The sequence below is a fragment of the Parasteatoda tepidariorum genome, chromosome 5 (assembly GCF_982258835.1).
Source record: "Parasteatoda tepidariorum strain Cologne lab strain chromosome 5, Ptep-v5.0, whole genome shotgun sequence".
Lineage (NCBI taxonomy): Eukaryota > Metazoa > Arthropoda > Arachnida > Araneae > Theridiidae > Parasteatoda > Parasteatoda tepidariorum.
Genome location: NC_141759.1, coordinates 121,782,737 through 121,809,477, shown reverse-complemented (window position 1 = coordinate 121,809,477; position 26,741 = coordinate 121,782,737). Strand labels below are relative to the sequence as shown.

At 28.5% G+C, this 26,741-nt stretch overlaps 1 protein-coding gene across 6 annotated transcripts in view; it reads right to left on the bottom strand.

The window, feature by feature from the left end:
• Positions 1 to 26,741, bottom strand: part of LOC107447257 (lethal(2) giant larvae protein homolog 1) — a 109,339-nt gene that overhangs the window by 19,795 nt on the left and 62,803 nt on the right. For all 6 annotated transcript variants that reach the window (XM_071185547.2, XM_071185549.2, XM_071185548.2 and 3 more), the window contains 6 exons: positions 17,867 to 18,000; positions 12,725 to 12,838; positions 11,613 to 11,779; positions 8,357 to 8,462; positions 5,341 to 5,461; positions 772 to 1,029 (listed from right to left, as the gene is read on the bottom strand). In XM_071185547.2, the coding sequence (XP_071041648.2) occupies positions 772 to 1,029; positions 5,341 to 5,461; positions 8,357 to 8,462; positions 11,613 to 11,779; positions 12,725 to 12,838; positions 17,867 to 18,000 (900 nt within the window). The remainder of the gene's footprint in view (positions 1 to 771; positions 1,030 to 5,340; positions 5,462 to 8,356; positions 8,463 to 11,612; positions 11,780 to 12,724; positions 12,839 to 17,866; positions 18,001 to 26,741) is intronic.

The following is a 26,741-nucleotide window of genomic DNA, read 5'->3' as shown; positions in this document are numbered from 1 at the left end:
GGTCCCAAAATTTTAACACTAAAGCATACCAACACTTAATATACACCTATTTCTACCATAGCCGGTCAAATGACCGTATGTTTCTTGATTGAATGTATGAAATATGGATGTTAGGAAGGTCTTAACAAATTGTATATTGCTAATTTTCATGTATTACAAACACAGAGAATTCATGGCTCAAATGCATTTTTTTCATACACAGGGTGTGTCTATTATACATTTTCGTCAAACATATTTCTTCTAATTATTATTTCTATAATTCTTACAATAATTATTATTTCTAAGAATTTGTGCTGTTTTGACATTTTTCTGGATAAAAACTAACAGAATTGAAGTGAAGCTATCAAAATAAAATAAAAGTTACTTGCCAAAACATTTAGTTTCCGACACAAAAATGACATTCTAAAATTTTAGCTGCTTTCTTGAAATTTGAATTCACAGTTATTCAGATTGAACTCACTACACAACAGTCTTTGCAGAAATGTGCAACTCATCGAATGCAGTACCTCGAAAACGCATTACATCGTCATTTCTGATCAGACAACCTTATAAAGCAATACATTGTTCTCCCGGTCAAATGACTAGTTGTGGTAGAAGTAGGTAGGTACACTACAAGTGTTATTCGAAAGTAACAAAACAAAAAAAGATTTATAGAATATGAAGTGTATTTAAATGTCAGAAAAAGTCATGAAGCGCATTTTTGAGTTCTTAAACGGTAATGGTATGTTTAGTGTTAATCAAGTTTTATTCATATCCACATCAGATTCTTACTGTATAGAATCTACAGCAGCAGTAACAGCATCCACTGCTTTTTCTTGTTGTTGCTCATCTGTTTCTGTTGTGGACTCTTCTTCCATCACTTCTTTCTCTTCTGATAGAATGAGGAGAGGCCTGCATCCCTCAGGCAGATCCACTTTACATTTTGCCTGCAAAATATCACTTGCAGAGAGTGTGAATCGCTGGAACTCACAGGGGGAATGAAGGTAGAAGCCTTGACCTGTCTTTGTGAAAACTACACTGGAAATGCCACTACAAATAAAAGAAAGTTATAAAAACAAAGTGAATAAGTAGTATAAATAAATAAGTGTGGGGAGAGTCTGAAAAGGTACCCCACCATAGAGTCGAGTCTTATATACTAGTGAATTGGAATTTTATTTTTGCTACAGTACTCCCCCCACCAGAATTATATCTGTGATGGAATTAGACGATTTGCGAGAAGCCGGGAGAACGCCACTAGCAGTGGAGAGGTTTTGTGTGATCGAGTAGCGACAGGAGTCACAAGTAGCTGTTCAGTGTGACTGCAACATAATCCTGTTGCTCCATCAAAGTTCACATCTCGTCCATAGAATCGAGTAAACATGTCTTATATACTGATGAATTGTATTTTTGTAGTGGTAGACACACTACACAAAGTTTTCACACTAAGGCTATTTAACTCCTTTAAGACAATGACAACAGACACAATTCTCCCTACAGTATCATACATGAAATATATAACACCTTTTCTGACTTACACAGGCATTACCTCAATTCAGTACTCTTGTGTTAGCACCTCTAAAAATTCCTTAGTACGCATATTCTTAGAGGAAAGAGCTTTTTTCAGCCATTCCTGAACAAGTTCAAGTTATACGGCTGTGTTGAACATTTTGTCAAAGTACACTGATAAAAAAGGTCCTTAATTGAAGTATTTTTCATTATATTCAATTTTCATTTCAACAAAGTTTTTCTTTAATAAAAATAAATGAAATTTAATTCAAAATTCTTTAATCAGAAAACAAGGTCTGGTAACATGGATATATATTTTTTAAAAAAAGCATCTAACTTCTCCTTTTAAATTCAAATAATTTATTTTCAGAGATATTTACTGGGATTGTAGCAAGCATTTTTATTTCGGTTTTAGAAATTGATAAAAATAATTTAATGTTTACCACTTATAAAGTATGATAGTTTAAGCTGATGAACTTTCTTCTAATATCATTATAAATTGGTGAATATTTTTAATTTTAGTTCTTATTGATAAAGGGATACATAAAATTTTCAAAATTATATTTATTATGCTTTCTCAGGTAGTGTAAAGTGGGCATATTGTTATACGATGGGGTTATTTTTACTTTTGTTAGTTTTAGCAGAAATCTAATGCTCTACATCAGGAGTTGCCACAATTAAAAACACCAGTGAAATGGCGGTCCGCAACTTAGTCAAAATTTTATATAGGACTGCATTAAATATTACTCTCAGATTTTTATCAAGTTGTTAGTATTGAATTACAAATAATAATAAATATTTTCTTGGGTGTAAAACCTGAAATATAAATATTTTAGCACTGCTGGTATGTTAAACTTAGAGGTTGGGCAGCTCCAAAGAGCATCAACCAGAGGTCTATTGTACCCAAACCCTAAATCATGATTAGCATGAAAGCCTTATAGCTGAAATAAAATTCAGCACTTACAGGAACATCCTGCAGTTCCCAGGTTTTAATCTTTGAGCAGAATAGACCTTACAAAGTATATGTCGTGATGTCTCTTCTTCAAGATGACAACCTCGACAAAAATAATTGGATTCAATTCCCATTATACACCCTCAAATATAGTCTACCCTTTTTTGCCAGTAGAAGTAGTTATTTTTTTAAACTTAAATTAGTTTAGTTCTTTTTGTATTAAAATGGCTAGGTCTACAAAAGCTTTTAGGAAAAGGCGTTTACTATGAAAGAAAGACTGTTCCTGAAAATACAGGTAATAGTGCAAATGTGTCAGCTAAAGAGAAGAAAATACCAGACTTCAATGCATCTCTTCTTCAATTTCAATACATACAAATAAATTTCAATACATTGAAAGCAAAAGTATATCATAGAAGCATGTTTAAGTAATGACATTCCTAATTTTTTATAGTAAAATATTTTTATTGATTGTAATTTTTTGGTACTGCATTTTTAAAGTAATATATAAAATTATTTTACAAGAATTTATATAACATAAAATTTTTTTTATTTTTACTAGTGTTTTTCTTTTTTCAAATGTTTTACAAAATACGAATCGTAAAATTGATGTTTATCTTACTCTGTAGTTAATAATTAAAAGATTAATAATAATTGAAAGAATAATTTAGTACTAGAACTTATATTAAACATATTCATGACCATGTTATAATAGATTACATCCTTTAATGAATTATTAATGATACCTAGTGTGAAACTTGAAATTTTAACATTGTCAACGTAATGTTAAGCATACTCGATATAATGCAAATGAAGCTTTTTTGGATAAAATTAAGGAAGAAAATAAAAACAAGAAAACTGAAAATAAATAAATTGTATAAATGAAAAAATGTATTAGTTTTGTACTTAGTGCCAGAGTATTTCAGTAATAAATTATTTTCACTTTAAATTGTCTTTTTCTCAAAATTTGTTTTTTTCTGTGTGTACCTTTTTCTTAAAAACTACTGAAGATAAATTCCCAAAATTTTTACAGCTTATTATTAAGGACCTAATACATATACTGGGGTGAACTTTTTGTGATAACTCTAGAAAAATATTGTGTAACTGTTGAAAACGTACTGCAAAATGACATTTTTACAGTAGTACTCAGCTTTTATTTTATTTTTTTTTTAAATATCGATGTGTATGGATACACTTTTCACCTCAGTATGTATAAGTGTTCATATAATCACCATAAAAAATTTCAAAGCTTTATGTTTGATAGTTTCTCAGAAAAAAGTTTGGCATTTTAACATTATCGGTATAGGGGGTACTCCTTAAAAAAAAAAGAACCATAATAGCAAAACGGTACAGCTCAGTGAGCATATATTAAGAGAGTTTTCACTCAAGCTTTCAAATAGCAACTTTTTTTCATGGAAACAATTTCTTTAAAATAATTAAATTGAAAAAGAATGCTATTAAATCGTAAAAACACCTTAATCACTATGGATATTCATGCTGTCATTTATATTTTAGATAAACCTCTTGCTTTTTGATGAAATTTTGCAGAGTTCAAAATATATATTTGATAATATATAATTAACTCTAATTTAGTAATACAAAAAGAGAGAAAAATATTTTTTTAAATATTGAAAATAAAAAAACATTTAAGCTATACATAAGCTTTTTTAGAGAAATATACAGTGAAAAGAGCGTAAGAATTCATAAAATATCTACAATGCACACATCAGTTGGTGGATACCAGGCAAGAACAGCTAAAAGTCTGAATGCAGTTGTAATTCTGCACATGCATTGTAAGTAGCATTTTGCAATTAAAAAGTGAAAGAAAAGCCTAACATATTTCATATCAACTTTAGATGCATGGGACTAATTATTCAACCAATTAACTAGAAAGGAACTCATTTTAAAAGTGTTTTGTGCAGCCTGAAAGGTTTATAAATATAGGATTAACCTTTGGATATGAACAGTGTTTAAGTTGTGGACATTATTTATGAGAAAATTCACTTTGTATCATCACTATATTTAACTAAAAATCTTTTGGCTGACATACTAATTTCAATAGAAATATACCACTTATATTCATTAAATCTATGCCTTTCAATATCACTTTCGCACCTGGTTCCCATCAAACACATCATCCCCATGGCAGAATGTTACAGAGTTCTTGCAGAAGGATTCTTCCTTTGGGAAAGAAAAATGTTTGCTTTTCTGCAGAAATTTTTAAACGATTTCATCTTTTCTTCAGAATTATATTCAAAAGATGCCTTTCTCGCGCAGCAGGGTGGTAAAAAAAAAAAAATTGTGATTTTCTTTTCTTTTATTTTTCTTTTCCGTAAAAATTTTCAATCTCTTTTTTCCTGCAGTGAAGATACTACTGATTTTCACATAGCTTTTAAAATCAAACATTATTTATCGCTACAACAGAGTCTCGAAATGAGAACCCGCATTTAATAACCCCTTCTCGAGAGTTCGATGCGAACAATAACGTCGTCAATCTTTTTTCCATATTTACTGCTACAGATTTCACAATTTTTTTAAAAAATGCAAGGATGAATTACAAAATGCAAAAAATGAAATAAGTGTTATCTTTTTACCAAATGCGAGAATATCACCCGTAACATTAGATTAAAAAAATATTACATATTCCAAGTAAAAAAATATTTTTTTTTATTTGGTTCAATTTTTTGTTTATTTAAATAATTAAGTTTAACTCCTTTTTTTTTTTTGGAGTTAACACTTCTATTACTTTAAATTAGTAACATATATATTTGTTAGTTTTAAATATCTTGCTGAAAGATATTAATATTAGAGAGGTATATTGCGGAAAGCCTGAAAAAAACTCTGCCACAGGGGTATCATCTATCATAAGAAGTAATTCTAGAACCAAGATTGTGAGAGATAATTACTTAATGTCTTCTCTTTTTATACAGTTGTGTGCTTGCTGTCTTTTTAAGTCTGGAACTGTGAAGATGCTAACTTCTCCCTGATTGGATAAACAAGTCATGCAATACTCACTGTAGTTCTCATCTGTAAAATACATGTCAAATCAATTGGTATAAATTAATTATAATTCCTGGCCAAATTATTAGACGCACTATAAGATTCCATGTAAAATCTTAATTATCAGGGGGTACAATACAGCTTTAGTGGTTTTACGTGGTTTGCACTTGATTGTGTTTGTCTATTAATTGGTTAAAATAGACAATATATAGTATAAATTTGATATATTAGATATTATATAAATATAGAATAATTATTCTATCAAGCATATAATTAGATCAAATGATGAGACCCACTGTAGTTTTTTAATAATGACATGTTTTTCGCGTGTTTATAGGCAATACTTTTATATTTAAATATACATGTAAAGGGTTTTATATATTTTCTTATATACTTCCTATTTGTATTTATTTTTAACGTATTGCATTACAATGCTAACTAATTGATACACAAGCGTCTCTTAAAAACAATAAAGTATCACCTGATAATAAAGATTTTACATATAAATGTAAGTATAAAATACAAAAAGTGTGCTCACACTAAATTCTTCACCCTATTTTCTAAATGGCTTCGCGGAGGCCATTGTTTCAAAATATGCCATAGACGATTGAGCTATGTCAAATATTTTAAAGACAACACCAGATGCTTATCAAAAATGTTGTCTATAGCACGTTCTGCAGTACTTAATTATTCTTTATACCAGGTTATCCGAAAGATGGACGTGATCATGCTAGCAAACTACATCACCAAATTATTATTCCTGAGGTTATCTGAAACCATGCGTTCATTTTGTTTATGCAGGGATAAAATTGGATAAAAGGCAAAAAAGCTGAATTTCCATGTGAGTAAATCTTACTTATGTGCCATCATTTAATAATGAATTCCAGACAATTTAAGATAATAAATAACTATGTGTTGATATAAAATTAATTGTTTTCTAGATTAATATATGAATGATTACATCGACACTTAACATTTAGTAAAAAGTAAAATTACCGATTGAAAAAATAAAGTTAGAAATTATATTTTTCTTCCGTTCACACAAAGGAAACAATTATTTATTGAGAATCTGCCTAGTTTAACACATTAAACTACTGAGAACATACTTTAACATTCCATTTATTTTAATAAATACTATTAAGTGATATATAGCAAAAATATCAGTAACACAATTTTTTTAATTATTTAGAAAAGAAACTTTTACAATTGGAATCACTACGTTCTTATTATAATCCGATCTAGCTAAAGCCCTGTGAAAATATCAATAATTGTGAAGTAGAAACATTTAGTAACTCCCTAACATACAAAAATTGCTATTTTAGTTCGAAAAATTACATGATAATAAGCAACTGTTTAGATATTTATCTCTCAATTTATAAGAATTTTCCATTTTATAGGATAAATAACAGCAACATTATTTTTTAAATTATTTACAAAAGGAAATAAGCTTCAACAAATGAAACACACAAATTAAACTAATTATGCTGTTTAGCTGCAATTTTTTGAAACAATCCTATCCTATTCACAACAATGTTCTGAAAAAAAAAGAATATTTTTCCTAACAAGACTTTCGATAATAATTTTTATTTGAATTATTTAATATTCCATCAATTTAATTTATTTGACAAAATAAAAATACGCGTTATAGCCGGAAAAAAATTACAGAAAAAATGCATTTTTTCCCATAAAAAGATTAGTTAAGTATTAAAAAGTAGTAAACAAAATTCTAAGACAAAAATTATGAAAAATAAATAAATTATTTTGTATAAATTACTGATACAATATTTGTAAAAATGTGACGTAAAGTTTATTTCGGCAATTAATGAAGAATCTTGTACTGAAATTCATAAAGTAATATAAAAAATAATACATATATATAAAATAATTTATAAATATAAAAAATAACGATAAAACGAGCTATGAAACAAAAATTAGATACTGAGGAAAAGTGTGCATGGCAGGAAACAGGTTTGTCGTCGCATGCTGTGTGAATGTACTTGCAACAGACGCACTGCAATAGAGGAGAAAAATCGTGTTTCGCATTACTGTTGCATTCGGTCTGTAAACACCTTTACTTAATTTTCGTGATATGACTGACATGGTATTTGGTGCAGTTTTAATGGGTACCAAATATACCCTTAAATAGATAAAAAATATTTTGGGAGTTAATTTGATGCCAATTTTTATTTATTTTTTTCACAGCCCCTCCAAGATACAGGAGCTTGTTTGTGAATCACGAGTTTTCAGATAGTCTACATGGGATGAAATACGCTTAATATAATATAAAGCCACCAAAAATAACTATAATAAAATCTTTTGTGTGCATCAGAATTGGAGTATACCGTAAGCTCTAAAAAGATTCAACCTAAATTAACCTAATTAATAAAACCTATTTTTGTTTTTAAAATTCAGAAACATGGAATAAATGCAAGTTTTTCATTAGCTTTGCTTTCAATTTGCCTGTTACAGATCTGTGGTGCTGTTACCAGAGAGAGTTTGAAATAATCGACAATGGAGGCATACTAGATACAGCAATTGTACACTTTGGCTATCGGACATTGTGGTTTATCGAACGGACCAAATGTTTCACTATTTTCGAAAATCACAAAAATACAATTTTATTATTAAACAACGTAACTTTTTAATAAAGAAAATTCTAAATTTTTTGAAAAAAATGGGTATTTTCAAAAATTTAGCTGAATTTTGGAAGATCAGAAAAAAGCAGAAATCCGATAAAAGGTGGAAAATTCTCATGCCTTTAAAACAAAAATCAATTTTTTGTTGACTGATTTAAAACAGTAATTTACATTAAAACATCTTCAAACCAATAAGAATTATTAATGAGATTAATTATTATAAGTTATTACCCAGACCAAAAAAAAAAAGAAAAAAAAAATGCTTAAATAGAAGAATCATACAAACCACTTTTGCTGACAAACTTGATCATAGCAACTTTTCGCACTCTTGCTCCCTCATGCGCAGTCAATTTGAATTTACAGTAGGGTTTCAAGCTTGGGAGAGTAAAAACCTTAAAATATATATACATAAACCTTTCAGATGTTAATCTCAAACTAGAAAACATTTTTCAGAAATTTGATTTTTGGTTTGAAAAAAAGGTGAAAGAAGTGGAAAAAAATAAATAAAGTGCGAGAACTATGCTTTGAGGATTTAGTTGCACACTTTTATTTGGTATTTATAGTTAAATTTTAGTCTTGTATACAGTATAAGAGTTTCATTTATAGCTGTTGAGGATTGTCCTAACGAACTAATATCGAAACGTACGTTCAAGAACTCTTTGTCTGTGTAGAGACTAGAATTTGTACAGAGCATACTGATTTTTTCATCTATAAATAGCTTTCATTTTTATTTTATTATGATAGACTGATAAAATAGAACAAAAACATGGTAAGATTCCCTGCATTGAAATAAATTTTGAATTTTAGAAGTCTTAATTTGGTATTGATATAATGGCTTTGTAAAAATAAGACTAATTTGATCAAATAACAGTTTTAAAAAAATATATTAATTTGGAGACTTACTTCAACTTCAATACATTAAATTTTACCTTATTTTAACAAAAAAACTGCTTGCTATTAAATATCAAATAAGCAAATTTTCAAATTATTTTATTTTCAGTCCCTTTTTCATATTATGTTCTCTTCCAGTTTTGAAGACAGTCATTTCTGATTTTAAATTTTGTAGTTCTATCCCAGCTTTCATCTCTTAAGGAAGCACAAGTATACATTTAGTTTTTAATATCTACAACAGTGATTCTCAACTTTTTTTTTTTGTCGCTTTTAACGATTTTGAAATTTGACGGCACACAAAGAAAAAAAGTTTTAAAGATGGTTACTTACCTATAATACACTGTGTAAAATAGTTTATAATAATAATTTTGAATGTGAAATAAAATAACTTTTACTGCAAATAAACAGTAAGTTTATAAAGTGATTAATTACAAGATAACTTATTTATTTTTTTGCTGTTTATTAATTGTTAGCTTGCTTTTTTACAGTTATTAATTGTTAGTTTTTTTACATTAATTGTTGTTGTTGTTTTTTTATCCCTTGTCAATTTGTTTTTTTTTTCTCTGATTATTAGCTTGTTTTTTTTAATTAATTATCCTTTAATAATTTGTTTTTATAACTATTGACTGCATTGCTGATTTTAATTATTAACTCTTATTTCCTTTTGTAAGTAAATATTTAGCTTGCTTTCTTTTATTAATTATTAATTTAAGCAGTCATTAAATTTCAAACTTAGTTTGACATTATAAGATCATCCAAGACAAGACTATTGCCCTCAAGGTAGTTCACACAATTTAAATATGGTGGGGAAATTATAAAAAGCATATATATAAAATTATATATAAATACTTCTCTTTAATTTAAACTTTACTCTAAATAAAATAAAAGCATTATAATTTTTACTTCATCATTTTATTTATATTAGTTGTTGAACAGCCGACCCAAATTTTGGGTTTAAGACTTTTAATGTTCAACTTGTAGCCTTGTAATTTTGAATCAATCCAGAAGACAAGAAAACTCCTGGGTTAGTAACCCCCAGAGGTATTGATTTGTTATGGGAACACGGAGAACTACTTTGCGACTCGACAGATTGTAACCTGCATCAGTCGCCATTTATTACACGGGAAGTCTTCGGCCGACCTGGAATCGAGCCTCTCGGTGCTTGGAACACTAAGAATTTGGCGGCACACAAGAGTGCCGCAGCACAGTGGTTGAGAATAATTGATCTATAGGCTCTGTGCCTCAACATTTTTCCAAATTTCGGAGACCAGTTCCATCAAATATTAAATTATAAGCAACAGTCATTTCCACAATACTTTGAAACACTGCAGCTTTTCTCAATTTTTCCATTTTATTGGACTTTTTATGACCCTTTTACTTTGTGAACTATCACGCTAAAAAATTTCAAAGCCCTTTAATAACTTTTCAGGCAAATTCAATTTCAAATATTCCAGGTTTAAAATAATGTGGATGGTGCATAATTGAAAATATTTTAGTCTCGCACTAATTTAACTAAAAACCTTTGGGCTGATATTCAATAAAAATAGAATTTTACCATTTGTATCCCTTCAATGGCTGATCAATATCATTTTCACAACTGGTTTCCATCAACATAAAATATCCTCAGTAATAGACATAACGTGGGTCCCCTTGCCAACAGGGGGAGGTTCTTCCAAATTTCTTCTGTATTGAGCTCAAAATTACAAGGGTAGGGAGTTTAACATTGGTAATCACAAACTCAAAATTGGGTTAACAGATCATTGACAGTTATAAATGAATATTCATGGCTCTTTTCTAAAGTATGTTAAAATGTATTTATAAATGTTTGAAGTACTTTCAATGCCAATTTACAAATTTTGCTGTAAAGTTTAAGGTACAAAATATATTTTAAAAAATGTCCTCTAATTTTAATTACATATTACTATCTTCTCATACCTGCCAACATAGGAGAAAAAAAATAACGGAGATTTTACTAGCGTGTAAAGTTTTGTTACTCTATACACAATCACGTAACTCAAAAAAGAGAAATTCAAAATTTGAAATATAAGCACTTTCATTTAGTGAAGTAAAAAATATGTATATCAATCTTAATCTAAAGAAGTCTTTTTTAAGTCTTTTAGAAGTCTTTTTTTAAACCATTATTTATAATTACTTAGACTATTTTATTTTATAACTGTTGTCGAACGGCCGGTCGTTTTAAACCCAATCCAGAAGACAAGGGAACTCTTGAACCAAGTATTGGGAGAAAGTTTGCCATCCTTGAGGACTTTTTGATGGAACTAACCCACATTCGAGAGGAAAATCACGAATACCTCCCACAGTAAGCCCGATGGCAAGGGGACTCTAATCCAAGTTCCGCCTACTACTGAGGATATTCTACGTCAGCACAGTAGTCGGTGCAAGCCGGATTCGCATTGACCCGTCATCTCTAGGATTCAAACCCGGTTCACTTCATTTAAAGGCAAAAGCTCTGTCCCCCGAGCTGTCACGGATCAACCGAAACTATCGACGTACTGGCTGGCGATAGCAACATTTATTGAAGAAATTAGATAAATATTTTTGCCATCAGTTTTATATAAACAAAAATATTTTTTTTTAAATTTCTTCGATACAATAGGGAGAAAATATACAGGAGAAAGGGAGGTTTTTACCTTAAATTGTTCTTCTGAGCAAATGATGACTCTGTGGGTTCCACTGAAGTCTGGTGACTTGGCTCTCTTGTTTTCTACCTCATAAGGTTCAGGTAGAGGATGACCCATGCCATCCAGTATTTGGATTGCAATGACAGGAGCTCTATGTTTCAGCTGAATCTCTTTGCCTTAAAAAAAATTTTTTTTAATCAGTGACTGGGGGGATTGTGACAAAAGAAAAAACTCAATTTTAAGTGCAGAAATACATGTTTCGTATTCATCAAAAAAATTTTCAATAAGATATATAAATAAATTACCCACCAATGATGAATCTTTATAGTAACTAATCTTAGTCCTTACAGGAATCATTACGAAAATTGATGTTTCAACCCTATGAATATGAATCGGGATATAAGCAGATTCCGGTGCCGTTTTAAATATTCAAAATGGCGAAAATACGTCAAATCAAAAGAATTACTTTTTATAAATTGTATTAAAAAGAAACTAAGACTAAACAAAATTACCTTATATATTTTTTAAAATAAATATATTATATTGCATAAAGTGTGCATTTCGTTTTTCTTTCAATAAATAGTGATCGATTATCATGTAAACAATAATTTGAATAGTTTATCACTAGGAAAACTTAAAAAGACAACCAAAATCTATTATTCTATGTTCCAATGAAATTTTTATGTGAACTAAGTTTTTTTGTGTCTATTAAAAACAAATTTTATATATTTGTTTTTAATAGACACAAAATTTTGATTTTAAGCAGCATGACCTGTTATAAGATCCCAAAATATTTCTGTGCCCCGGGGGCCCTGCGTGTTATTAAGACAGCTCTGACACAATTTATCCACGAATCAATGGTAGCCAACCAAGTCACAGCTTAGATACATAATTTGCCACAAACACACCATACTTAGCAGTTCTATTAATAATATAAAGTACAACAAACTAGTTTAAATGATTCCGGTGATAGTAATGAACCCAGCAAACATCCAGTTGAAAAATATATGAACACTAATAGCTAAAACACTTCAAAAAATAAAATCATCTGCTTTGTTTGCATTTATAACAAAAATAGATTGCAGTTAAATAGCAAAATATACTTCTAAAATACATCATACCCAGTTGACAAGTGACTGATTCTGATTTTCTATTTTCTTTATGCATAGAGATAGTGAAAACATAAATGGCCCCAGCATTTGTACCGGCCCATAATGTGTGAGACTGTAAAGCATCTAGAAATTAAAAAAAAATATCATGTCTTCCAAAAGGCCATTTGTAGAATTCTTAAAAAAATGCAACAAAAAAAGAGATACAACAATAAGAATTTGAAAAATTAATACATTGGTCAATATTTATGTTCCTCTTCAACATTATCCCCAAACAGCTTCACAAAACTTTTCGAAGAAAAAAAAATTGCAGTAACAAGAAATGCAATATAGATATTTCCTTTAAAATGAAAATTTAAACTTAGTATTTGTAGTATGCATTTTGTTAGAAATCAGCAAAAAGCAAGGAGTAATAATGGTGCATAACAGAATTACTCACTGTGAATCAAAATCCTAACACCTGAAAGTTAAAAATGGTTCATTGAAAACATGACAAAAATTTTAAAATTTAATATTAAATAATTAGCTTTTAATTGAACAATAATTTTTCACTATAGACATTTACAATTAATTATCTTTCACAATAAATATTACTTTACATTCATTAATTTTCTTTTAAGGAAGGAAATTGCATTTACTCTCTGCACTCATTTTTTTTAAAGAAATTTATATAACAGGGTTCCTACTCTTTTAACAAAGTAAAAATCAAGCACTTTTAAGGACCATATTTTGAAAAAATAAAGCACTGTTTTTAAAAAAAATTAAGGACTTTAAAAATAGTATGATTGTTTATCATCGAATATACATGTCACCATCAGTGAGTGCAAATTATTTACCTTTCTAAAAATATCAATAAATAAAAAAATAATAAAAAAACAATTTTATTATAATTTAAGAACTGATATAATTGTATTAATTGATAGGGCTTGCCAAAGAAGTACTAGGTAATTTTTGCAAACCCGGGTCAGGTTTTTCATAAAACATTTTCAGACTGTTAAAAGTTAACGCCTTTCAGATTGTAAAAGTTAACATATGAAACTAACCTGTATTCTACTTTTAATGATTTCATTGAAATTTAATTGTAAAATTAAGTGCAGAATTTAAGATATGAAATTTTTTTCATGCATATTAAAAAAAAAGAGTAAATAACAAAATTTGGCAAGAACATTGAAATAATTATAACAACAAGTTTTTATATTCCGCTACTAGGCCAGCAAATGCGTCAGATTTACTTTTATGATGAACTTTAATAAAATTATTTCCAGCCAAACCAGTTATTAAGAATGAACTTTAATGTTGCTAAATATTCTGGCGAAAAACAGGAAGTAATTTTAAAGCAACCTAAAATTGAACAAAAATTAAAAACAGTATATTAAGTTGCAATGTTAACTGAATAAAATTATTATTAAAATCTAAGGATCATTCAGTTGAGTAGATTTATATTTTATGTAACAATTTGCTTATCTTTAAGGAATAAAAATAGCATAACAATCTAAAACTTTAAAAAAAATTTACATTGCTACAAAACAAATTATAAATAATTACCAAATATCTAACTTTCTTGTTAGAAGCAAACCATGCTTTTTTTATTTAGGAAAAAAAAATTTAAAGTATTTTTTTAAAAAAAACTTGAGATTTTCATCAAAAACCCAATAAAATCCATGTTTTTGATGAAAAATCTAGGTGGGCTGGGATTCTTCAAACCCTGTTTCTTACAGATCTGGAATCATGATCATCATGAATTTTAAAAAATTTATGCTTTCTGTAAATTTATGTTTACTTATTACACATTGAATTATTATACAAATTTATTTAATTCTTCAAGATTTTAAGAAATAGTTTTAGTTATGGATTCTTGTTCAGAAATTTTTGTGATACTTCTTTTCTTAGAGTTTTACTTAATCCAGGGTTCATACAGAGATCAGAAGAAGAAATCCAAGGAATATCCAAAGAGTCCAAAATTTTAAGGACTTATCAAAAATTTAAAAACTTTGTGTGAAAGTTAGTTTTTTTTAAAAATTAAAAAGCAGCTATTATAAGGAACTTGCAAAAATGTATATTTTGAATTTAGTTTCTATCCCTTTTGAAATAAATTTTGACTTTGTCAAACTTCGTCAAGAAAAATAAATTAAGTTATCACTTTGACACACAAATACATTTTCCAATTTCAAATATTTTAATAAATCTTGCTAAAGTACAGATGTTAAGGATTGACATAAAAACCTACCAATCTTATATTTTTAAATTTGAATACATGAGAAAATCTAAGGCATTTTATAGCAAGAAAAAAAAATCACAGCAAATTATTAAGTTTGCTTGTAACATGTAAAATTATTTGCTGTTATTTTTCGTCTTCTAACTCTTGCAATTCAATTTTTATTATTTTAAAAGTTTTCTTAAACTGCTAGACTTTGACAGCTAAGTCATATCCAGTGGTGCAAGTGGCTAAACATGGCTTTGGAGCAACAAAAAAGCAATTTTGGAACAGTGAAACGAAAATTTGGAGCATATGTAATAAAAAGAATAAAACAAGAATTTAATAACAAGAATTTTCAAATTTGTTCATTAATAACGTGTCTTATTTTTTTCATTTTTATGAAGGTCCCTGCATTAAAAAATTAAGTTTCTATTTGGTATCTTCCAATGCTGTTAAATATTCTGCTATCCTCGATTTTTCCTCAGATAAGAGGATCTGTTTGCTTTCTATAATTGACATGTCTTTATTATTTAACCCATCTTTAATATTTTTTTCAGCTGTGGCTAAGAGATCCTGAGAAGCCTTCAATTTTTTTTTTGCAAATCAATTTCAGCAGCTTTCAATCTGCTTTCCTCAGTTTCAGTGTTTTTACATTCTTTTTTCTCAACCTCTAATCGGGCAGAATAATTTTTAAAAGCTGCACGAGCCACTTTAATCATATCTTTGTCAACTTTAAAGTTATTTAAACTCCCTATTTTGTTGATATACTATTTCATTGATTGACTTGTCTCAAACCATTAATACTACGTGAATTTAAACTCACCCTATGGTCAAGCAGCTTTTTGTTCACACTAAAACTTCTTTCAACATCGGTATTCCCATGTGGTATGCACAAAAGAGATTTAAAAAGCTTTGCTAAAAGAGGATATTTGATATTTCTCAAAATTTCTTTCTTCACAAAATAGTTTTTCCAAAACATATCAATTGGTGCATATTCATTTCAGTCAGAAGAATAACCTTCTGGTTTTCTATGTAACCTCGTCCATTCATCTAGTAACAAAGATGCCTTAATAGAAGTGTCTTCCATTCTCATTACAGGATGCAACACTTTAATATGGAACACTAACCTATTTTCAAAAGGCAATGCCTTTAATAACTTTTCTGCACATGCCATAGACCTGGCACCTAAATACATCACATTTGTGGTATCTAGTCCAACATCAATTAAATTTGATTTTTGCCAAATATCTGCGTTTTCTACATCCAATGATTTTAAGTCCTTTCCTGACAAACTAAGAAAAGCAGAACTCTTTAAAAAACGCCCTAACAATGCCTTAACTAGAGACACCATTTCATCATACAGCAAGTGAATCAATGGTGTCTCAGTTTGGAAAAGACCTAAAAATTAATTTAATATATCCAAACTATTTCTTTAAGAAAAAAAAAAGAGCTTTTGGCAAAAGCAATTTAAATAAATTCAATATTGCATGGCTCATACTATTTTCTAAATTAATAATTACTTTATTTAATTCTGTAAAAGGTAATTCAAGACTCTTAATTAATTTAACTATTATTTAAGGTTATCGAATGTATTTTTCTTTAAAATTTTAACAAATGTTATTGGTAAAATCATATTCAACAAAACATTAACAAGATTTATATTGATCATACTGGATTCATAAAAATATGTAAAGAATTAAGCAAATTAAGAAAACTTTAATAAATTTTTATTACAAATGTAAATTAGTGAATGGCCCCTAATAAATTTTTATTAAAATTGGTTACCTAGTACAGTATTTCATTAATGAAATGATTAAAAAAAATTAAATAATTTTGAAAAGCAAATTCAATGAGTATTGAAGCTAAAAAAATTTGCCAGAAGTAAATTATTATATTGTCCCTACACTCATAATATTTCACAAATCTGTGATAATTAAATTTTTTATATCAATTGCTTTAAATCAAAGATCATTTTTAAATCATTAAGAGATGAATTAAAGTATTTTTGAATGACAAATCTGAAAAACATAAGATTTTTTGCTGCATTTAAAATATTGAAAGCCCCTCTCTTCATGCTTGCCTCTAAATATTATTAAGTTTTTTCCTTGAACAAATTAAGAGTACCGAAAATTTTGAAAGTAATAATACAATAATAAAATGCAATAAGTAAAAAACAGAAAAATATTATTAAAAAAAATCAATTAAGTAAAATCAATGTTTAAATACAATATGCAATTAGTGGATGGTCCCCCAGTAGAACTGAATTTCTTGAATTCTGTCAATTTTGAAGGTTAGTGTGAGTCTTTCACTTAGGTACCTTAAAACTGCCCCCCCCCCCAAAAAAAAGCACTATCTTTTCCATGTGAAGTATTAGCCTTGTTCACACTATTCTTTTCGTTTAGAACGCTTCACTCTCCTCATAGAGTATCATTCTGGGCAAAAAGGTAGAATATATTAATGAAAGAACCAATATATTAATAACTGGACATACTTTCTTCCCCTTACCTATAGCTCCCCCCTACACACATTAATTTTTATATCTCTAAAATGTTTTACCTGTAATGCATGGTCTAAATGTAATGCATGGTCTAATTCGAAGTCATAAAAAGGGCATTTTGTTTTAAAAAAATGAATTGAAAAATTGTTCCTATTAACTATGATGCTAAAAAATTAAGGACTTTTAAGGGCCCTTATTTTCCAAAATAAAAATTAAGCAGTTTTTAAGGACTTATAAAGACTGTGGGAACCCTGTATAAAAAAAATCTAAATATAAGAAAATGAATAAGAAATTATTTAACACATTTAAATTTAACCTATAGCTGGTTTTAATTGATACATCAAAAACAAAAGGAAAATGGAAAGGCTAAACTGGAAATTAATGTAAAAAAAACTCAAGGTTTGTAAACAAAAATATCAGCTAATATAAAATCACAATGAGTAAAAACAATCAGACATACTGTTAATGATAAAGCTTTGAGCCAGATAGAGGCACCTAACCATGGAACCCATGCTGTCATCCGCCGATCTAGCTTCGACTTGCCTTTCAACCGGTTTAGTTTCTGTGATCGGAGTTGCAGCTTCAGGCTCAGAACTGTGGAGAAATTATGGAAACAATATATTAACTGACTAGATTAAGCAAGTTTTTGATATGCACCAATTATTTAGCAGGCATACTATACACAAACACACACACATATATATATAGCCACAAAATTGTAGCCTCTCTAAAATTTAGAAACAAGTCCTTAAAGCAGTGTCAAAAGTTTTGAATCAAGAAAAAAATTGACATGACATTACACAAAAATTCTAATAACTCTTCAAAAAAAGTTAAAAAGGTTCATAGAAAGAATTTTTTTTTTCCTTTTTGAAAATTAAAATAAAAAGTAAATGCAAAATGAAATGTTTTGTTGATAACAAGATTTTATCTATCGACTTTTAATTTAGGTTATGAAATCTATAGTACTTAGTACAACTCCAAAATATAGGAATAACACAGAAATAATTTTATTAAATCAAAAAAAGATTTTGCAGTTGAGGTTAAATTAATGAGCATATTAGATTTTGTACCAGAACACACCATCCTGTGTTTCGAATGCTGAAAGAAAATTGTTTTAATTTTCTCAATACATAGATTCTTAAATTTGAAAATTCAATCCTTTTACAAATATATAATGCACAGTGATATGGCTGTTTAATAACCATTTGCTGAAAAGATAAAATTTTGTTAAAAATACCAACATTAATAAAATGAGAGTAATAAAATTAGACTGAAAGTATAATCAAAATTTATAACAATTGAAATGCAGTAAAATTAAAAAAAGCAGAAACACTAATAAGAACAAGAACAATAATTATAAGTTACTGCACTGCTTACTTAAGGTTAACTAAAGGAGAGAGAAGAAAAAAATTTATTTAACTGCAATGACAGGAGAAAAACTAAAAAGTACACATGAATGCAACTCAGGAACATACCTCAAAAGAATTAACTTTTCATGCTAACAAAGAGAATAAGTCAAACATTTTGAATAGCAGTAAGCCTTTTTAATTTAAGGAATGCAGACTGATTTTTGCAGGCAGTGTGCTTCACACTATTTTGCAGATTACCTATATGATTAAAATTAAAAAGATGCACATTCAGGGAAGGTACTTTTTTGCATTGTAACATAATAGTTAGCATATTAAGGGTCCTTTGTCCAATTGCACCAAGCAAGAAGTACACCCAAAACCTAATCCTAATATAGGGTGCGTAGCCAAATCTTTCAACAAAAAGTAAGCATCTTTAAAGTACTTTTTAAGCACTCAAAAAATATCTTTAAGCACTATATACATTAATAAAATGTAAAATAATTTTCAAAGAACTTTACATGATCATTATAAAATAACTAATTTTTGAATAACTCTTCTTTCTTATTATTATATTAGCTATTATAAAATGATCACGATATGTTTGGGTTCAATATCAGAGGATGAAACCTGAAATTGAGAATATCTTGCAAAATACAGCAGAGTTGCAAATGAGAATCTCACCGAACCCAATTCAGTAGGCACATGTGCGGACTCTCAAGTATTTTATCAAACATGTAAAACAATTAGCGCTTTCATACGCTACCAACTGACGGTACACCGAAATGGATTATGGTCGAATGAATTGCGCTTAATAGAACTATTTGAAAAGCACACTTTTGCATAAAACACGGCGAAAACAGACATAAAAAAGAAATCTTTTTTTTAAATTTAAACCTAAGCACTTTTTAAAAACACCCAATGAAAAAAGCACCTTTAAGGTCTTTTAAAAATTAAAAATAAGCATCTTTAAGCACTTTTTAAAAACACTACACACCATGTTGTAGCAAAAGTTAATTTTCCATATAGAAAAATAAAATATATTGACCTACAATAATTATTCTATTAGCACCTAACTCAAATATTTTAAAAAATAATAATGTTAGAGTTAACGCTCTTGAAATTGATTCATCTGCATGCATTTAAAAAAGGCATGCAAAAATACGGCTTGATGATACCTACCAATAAAGCTTTGAATTAGCTGGGAGGAGTGTAGAAGGAAGGTAAGAGCAGTTAAGCTACAGATACAGAAATAAGCAAGAAAAAGAAAAATTTATATGTAACTGCAAATTTATAAATTGAAAATTGTACAGTGAAACCTGTGAGATTAACCCAACACAGTATAGGCAAGTTTATGGTCATCCATAAGCTCCCTCTATTTTACTAGACAAATTTTAAAAACGCATCACTCCTCGAGAAACTCTTTAAGTTCATGAATAGCAAAGGAAAAAATAATTTTTAAATATCCCACACTGTCTATTTGAAATTTTACTTTTTTTTTTTCTTCGAATTTCGAGGTTCTGAACACATTTTAAAACTCTGGCTCCTTAAAGGTATAATTTTAAAACTATCAGTATCAAAATAAATTTAAAAAATAATTCAGTCAGTTTTTTTTAAATGCCTCACATTTGCTTTGAAAATAAAAATTTCTTTTTTCATTATATACGTTAAAAGATCATCATACACATGTTTTCAATACTGACAAAATACCTTTATTAAGTGCTGCGTAATCTTAGTACGGTAAGCGACCCAGATCTTTGACAGTCAAACTACGTGTGCACTGTTCTTCAGAGACTGATCAGATCCATTTTAATGTTAGATAAAAAATAATTTTTCTTCTCAAATTTAATGACTTCATTCAGGGTGGCCACTCAAATGAGATTTAAAATTTCCCCAATTTTTCCAGGTTTTCCAGATAATAATCTTAAAATTTCCAGGTCTGTATTTTGTTTTTTGTACAAGTGTTGTTTAGGATGTGTACAAGAAAAGTGTCTACATTATAAAATAATTCATTCAAAATGACTTTTTAACATATGTTGAAAAAAAAAATTTATTTTATTTTTTAATGTTTTGGCACAAAATTAATTTTTAAAAAGTAAGATATGTGGATGTATCAGAGATAGTGGATTAGACCGAAAAGGCACCCTTTGGAATAGATCAGTTCAATTACTGGCATATGCTCATGATATCGATGTCATAAGAAGGTCAGAGAGAGCAGTGAGAGAGGCCTTTCTGGCACTTTAAACTTCTGCCACAAATATGGACCTTACCATCAACGAAGATAAAACTAAATTTATGGAATCTCCAGCCACAAATGTAAATCATGATCCTTTATTCATAAATGGTTACACCTTTGAAAAGTTTAATGAATTCAAATTCCTTGGAACAATGATCGATGACCAAAACAGCATAAAAACAGAAGTAAACAACCGAATTAAAATGGCAAACAGGTGTTTCTTTGGACTAAGAAAGCAATTAAGATCAAGCCTAATCAGTCGAAATTAAAAATAATTTATAATCGAGTTACCAAAATTAAAATTTATAAGACTCTTATTCTACCTTTATTGCTCTAAGCAAGTGAAACATGGACACTAAACGCAGACACTCAGCGTACTCTTGGTGTTTTTGAAAGGAAAATCCTTGGAAATATTTTTGGTCCAGTACAGGAAAGAGGCTGTTGGTGAATCAGATACAACTTTGAATTATATAGACTCTATGGACAGCTACAGATAGTGCAGGTCATCCGAAGCAATAGATTAAGATGGTTTGGCCATATCTGGAGAGGTCCAGAAGTTAGAGTAAAAAATAATCCAGAGGTTAGAAAACAACGCAGTATGAATTGCCACCTTTAAAAATCCTTCTGGATCTCGGGCCAGAGGAAGACCAACTAGATGGCTGGATGACACTACTAAAGATCTCAAAGTAATAAAGATTAGCAACAGGAAAAAAGTCGCCATGGATAGGAGGCGTTGGAGGCTAGCAATGGTTGAGGCAGCCAAGGCCTGTAAGGGGCTGTCGCGCTGAAGAAGATATGTGGAGAAAATAATATGTTTAGCTTGTAGAACATATTGTTCTTATTGAATAAATATTTTTTAATGTGTTACTTTAAGTGGTATTTGCTCAAAGTGCACCTACAAAATTACAGAAACAGAATAACCAATAAAACCTTGAATAACTATTGTTTAATATCTTTTCATTAAGCAAAGGAAAATCATTTCGGGTAATTATATATCAATAAATTTTTACAATTACAGTGGCTCCCAAAAGTGTTCACTTTTATTGAAATAGGAAATAAAAATTAATTGATTAAAATGAATATTTCACAATGGGTATTTGAGAATAAGATGTATAATCGATTCTTAGCAAAACTGCGTGGAATATTTTAAAAACAAAGCAAAAGTTAAATGTTTCCGGATTTCAGAATAAAAATTATAGTCAATTGCTTTAATTTTTTATTTATTTATTTGCAATTTATTATCAAACTTATGATAGCAAAATTATATTTTTATTTTTGCTTGCAAAAATTACATCATATTTTATCATTCAAAAACGACTTGTGGTCGTAATAAAACAATAGACTAAATTTGATTATTTTTCATCATAAAAGGTAAATTAGTAATAAATACGTTAAATTAGTTTATTGTATCCTAGTGCACTGTGCAATATGTGATAAAATGGTTAAAAGGACTTCATACCACAGATTAAAATCATAAAATTTGTGGAAAAATTCATAAATTCGGAATTGAGTGTTGCAAAAGTTTCTGTAAAATTTTTTAAAAAATATTCTGCACAAATTTCCCGACAAAAAAAAAAAACTAGTTACATGTATTTAAAAACTTATAAAAGCTATTGTAGATGCGAAAGGAAACTCTTCTAAATGTTAATTTAATGAAAAATTAGATTTAATAATACAGATCTTTTTTTCGAAAGTGTACGATGACTTTCGTGGGATAAGTTCGTCACTTTTTGATGATTGATTTCTTAATAAACTTTTCCTTTGTTTTTAAAATATTTCATACAGTTTTGTTAAGATTAGAATACATTTTTTATAATTAATATCCATTCTCAAATATTCGTTTTAATTAATCGATAGTCTTATTTCATTGAAAGTCATAAGTGTACCAACACTTTTGTGAGTCACTGTAATTACATTTCAATATAAAGCTGTACTGTATACTGCATTATACTGTATGTTTTCTTACCAGTACTTTTTATAAAATTCATTGATCATATTTTCCTCAAACCAATATCTGAAGTCAAATTTTTAAATTATGTTTTGAATTAGCATTACTATTTTAAGAGATTCAGCATACAATATAAATGTCACAAATGTAAAATTGTCCAATTTTTTGTTCTATACTATACAGACAAAAAAAAATAGATAAATTTTATAACAAATTTTAATTTTATACTTTCCTTAATTCATACTTTTTTGATTTTGTTTTCTTATTTGAAATTAAAACATTTTAAGAATTCCAATCTAAACACACAGTTTTTTAGTTTAGCATAGTTAATTGCTTTTGTTTTAACAACTAGAATCTTGAACAGCAAATAACTAAAACACTAAGTTTAATCTTCCTTCTTCCGACTTAACACATATGAATTTTAAAAAAATTTATATTTTATGTTTATATATCATTTAATATGTTTCCTATATATTCCTTCATCTTTGTCAGCTTTTTAGAGAAAAAGGAGGGATAGTTTTGGAAATATCATCTCTGGAAGGCAAGCAACATTTGCAAACTTTCGATATAGTGATAACTATACAATTCAAATTTTGAAATTAAAAATCAAATATTTACCAACAAAACAGTAAAATTAAATATTAATATATAGTTAGTTCTAAAAAAAAACTTTTTTTTAATTAAAATATGTTATAAAAGGTATAAATGAAATAGAAAAAATTAGCATTAATGCAACAATTGTAACAATTTGTCGACAAACATAGCTGTTCAGGGATTGTAAAGAAATGTGCGATTGGTTAGTTTGCTGAGAAAAATAATTTGCAGATTTCGTTGAATGGGAACACAAATACTTTCAGAAAATATAAAATCTATATTAAATTATAACCAACTAATTTTTGGAGAATTTCATTAAATTAAAAATACAAAAACAGTTTAACTCATTGTCAAAATAGAAAAAAATTACCACCAAAGCATCGGAACAAACTTGAGCCATAAATGGATTCAGCCCACGGACAGAATTTTAAAACAGAAGCAAATATCCTAACCCTTTCTTCCAAGTCTAGCCCAATCTTTGCCTTTCTTAAATTACAGTCCCATAGAGATCAAAGGTATCTACATTTGTTTCGCAACCATGAGAGAATTTTATGTGGCATTCTAGTTTAATAGGGTCATAATGGAGCAAATTTTAATGCAAGTAAAGTATAGCTAATTTGATGACATTTTAACTGCTGTGAGATACATTTGTCTAAAAATTGTGGGTATAATGGATGAAATAATATAAATTAAGAAAATTAGTAAATAATTTAAATTAGTGAAATTAAAAAAATATCTAAAAAAAAATTTCCAGCTTTTCTTTAAAATGCCCTGATTTTTTCCGGTTATTATCCAAATTTCCCTGATTTTTCCAGGTTTTTTTCAGTAATAAAAAACTTCCTGATAATTTCAGGTTTTCCAGGTGGGTGGCCACCCTGTTTATTCCTATAGATCCTGCTGTTATGCCTTAATGGAAGTTTGTGGCTGGCATGCATAAACTCCTATGGCTAGCATGTATAAGCTCCAAACAAATCCTTCATGCCAGTTTTTCTACTTCGCACACTTCTCTGTAGTTTTTGTTGAATACTTTTAGCTATCAAAATAAAGGCCTTTTCTGACATTTTTCTTCCAGAGTTTTCTTGTTTCTCTTTCAGTTTACAAGGATTAATAACTTATGTTGCATCAATATTTGTTATCACACCCCCATTCAGTAAGAACAGCAGATGGAATCAAAGAAACAGATCGCAAAGAGCCACTTTTGCAACAAAAGTAAGAGGTACAGAACAAATTTAGATGTATTTTTGTTTGGCTGTTCTCTCTGCTATGGAGGCATTCGAAATACGACAGTTTTTTTGTTATTTTTTCTGCATTCTTTGATCAGGTTTCGAATGAACCAACAAAACAAAAAAGAAATTTACCAAACTATTTGGGCAGTCAAACCTTGCTATAGTGAACATGGTTTACAGTGAACACCCGCATATAGTGAACGAAATGCTCATTCCTGTGCCTTGCTATACCTATATAATCTTACTTTTTGCAGATACAGTGAACCAGAAGAAAGAGGAAATGGGATATTGTGAACTTTTTCCGCCTACGACTGATTTTTTTTCCCCTTCATTTTTTGGTAATTCTGAAATTTCTACATAAAATACATATACCAAATTTTAAAACTATTTATAGAGTAGAATGAAGCCATAAGCATTTTTTTCTTGTTCTCTTCTTCTATCCCTAAATAAAGGTCATCCGTAAATTTCTTTTACGCAAGACAAAGAGTCATAAAAAATAAGTTTTTGTTATTACATATTGTTTAATCATTTTTGTATTTCCTGTTATGGGTCATTTATTTAAATGACGAGTCATAAAAGGGAGCAGTTCGGAGAAATGAGTTAAAACTTCTTGCAGTACGGATATAGTGAACACCCTGTTATAGTGAAATAAAATTTCAGTCCTTTGAAGGTTCACTGTATTCATAAAAAATCAGCCTCATTTGCATTTTATCACAATACGAAATATGACATACCAGTATATGAAATTATATACATTAATCCCCCTTTATAAATTGACCATAAATATTAAGCACAAGTGGTCAACTTACAGATTTCACTGTATCATAAAAGATTGAATTATGAACATTACAAAAATGGAAATGACACAAACATTTAAAACAAATAGACTAAGATTGTAACAGATTGATAAAATCTTAGTCTACAAATTTTATTTGAGGTTCATGAGCATATATAAATGAGGCAGTTGCACAGAAGTAGAGTTAGGGAAAGTGTAAAAAATAAATTAAAAATACAATTTTTTTTTTTAAATGGGAAGAAATATTAGCCGAAATTTTTATGATTGAAATATTCTTTTGTACAGTGATGAATAATTTCAAACTAAGACAGGAGAATGATAGATTCATATACTTTTTCTAGTGAATTGAGCATCCAAAGGTTTGCCCAAATATTTCAAGGACCCTGTTTTTGCAAAATTTAAAAAAAAAACTACTCATAATTTGTGAATCTAAAATTTGCGTTAAGTCACGATCTTTCAACCAGGGTCCTACTATGATAAATGTGTAGAAATAGGAGGCTGTCATTGAAAAAAAATACTTTTAAGGAGTTTTTAAATTGTAAATAGATACAAGATTATACCTAACACTGAAAAATTAATTTTAAAAAATTACATTTTTAAAAATAAATATCAAATACAAATCTTTGGTAATTAGTCTAAACTGTTTAAATGCCAACTAGTCGTTCAGGACAAATAACAGAAACAAATTCGCTTACATTTTTAATCATTTCAATTGATATACTATTTCAAAAAACAACTCTGTTTCTTAAATTTAGAACATTTTATTTAAAAAAAAAAACTGCTTAAATTTCAAATAAATATTAAGTAATTTTGTAAATAAATTATTTACTAAAAGAAAACAAAAAATTATTTAATATGAATGTACACATATGATGCTCAGAGAGTACTGTATACAAACTATAAATAAAATATAGATTTATGACACCTCTTGTTGCAATTAAACTATCAAATGGATTCATAAATTAGCACTTTTGTTCCTCTCTTTCATGTCATTGAAGTGATTGAGTCCAAAATTGTTAAGAGGCATTTATTACAACTTTAAAATTATTTTATCATTGGTAAGATGGAATGTTAGTTTACTTAATGAATATTGAACTATTATGAAAAGGTCATATTAAATAAAAAATCTGAAATTATATTTATTTTGAGAGAGTAGAACAAATAGTATGTTGAGTCTCTTAAAACTAGC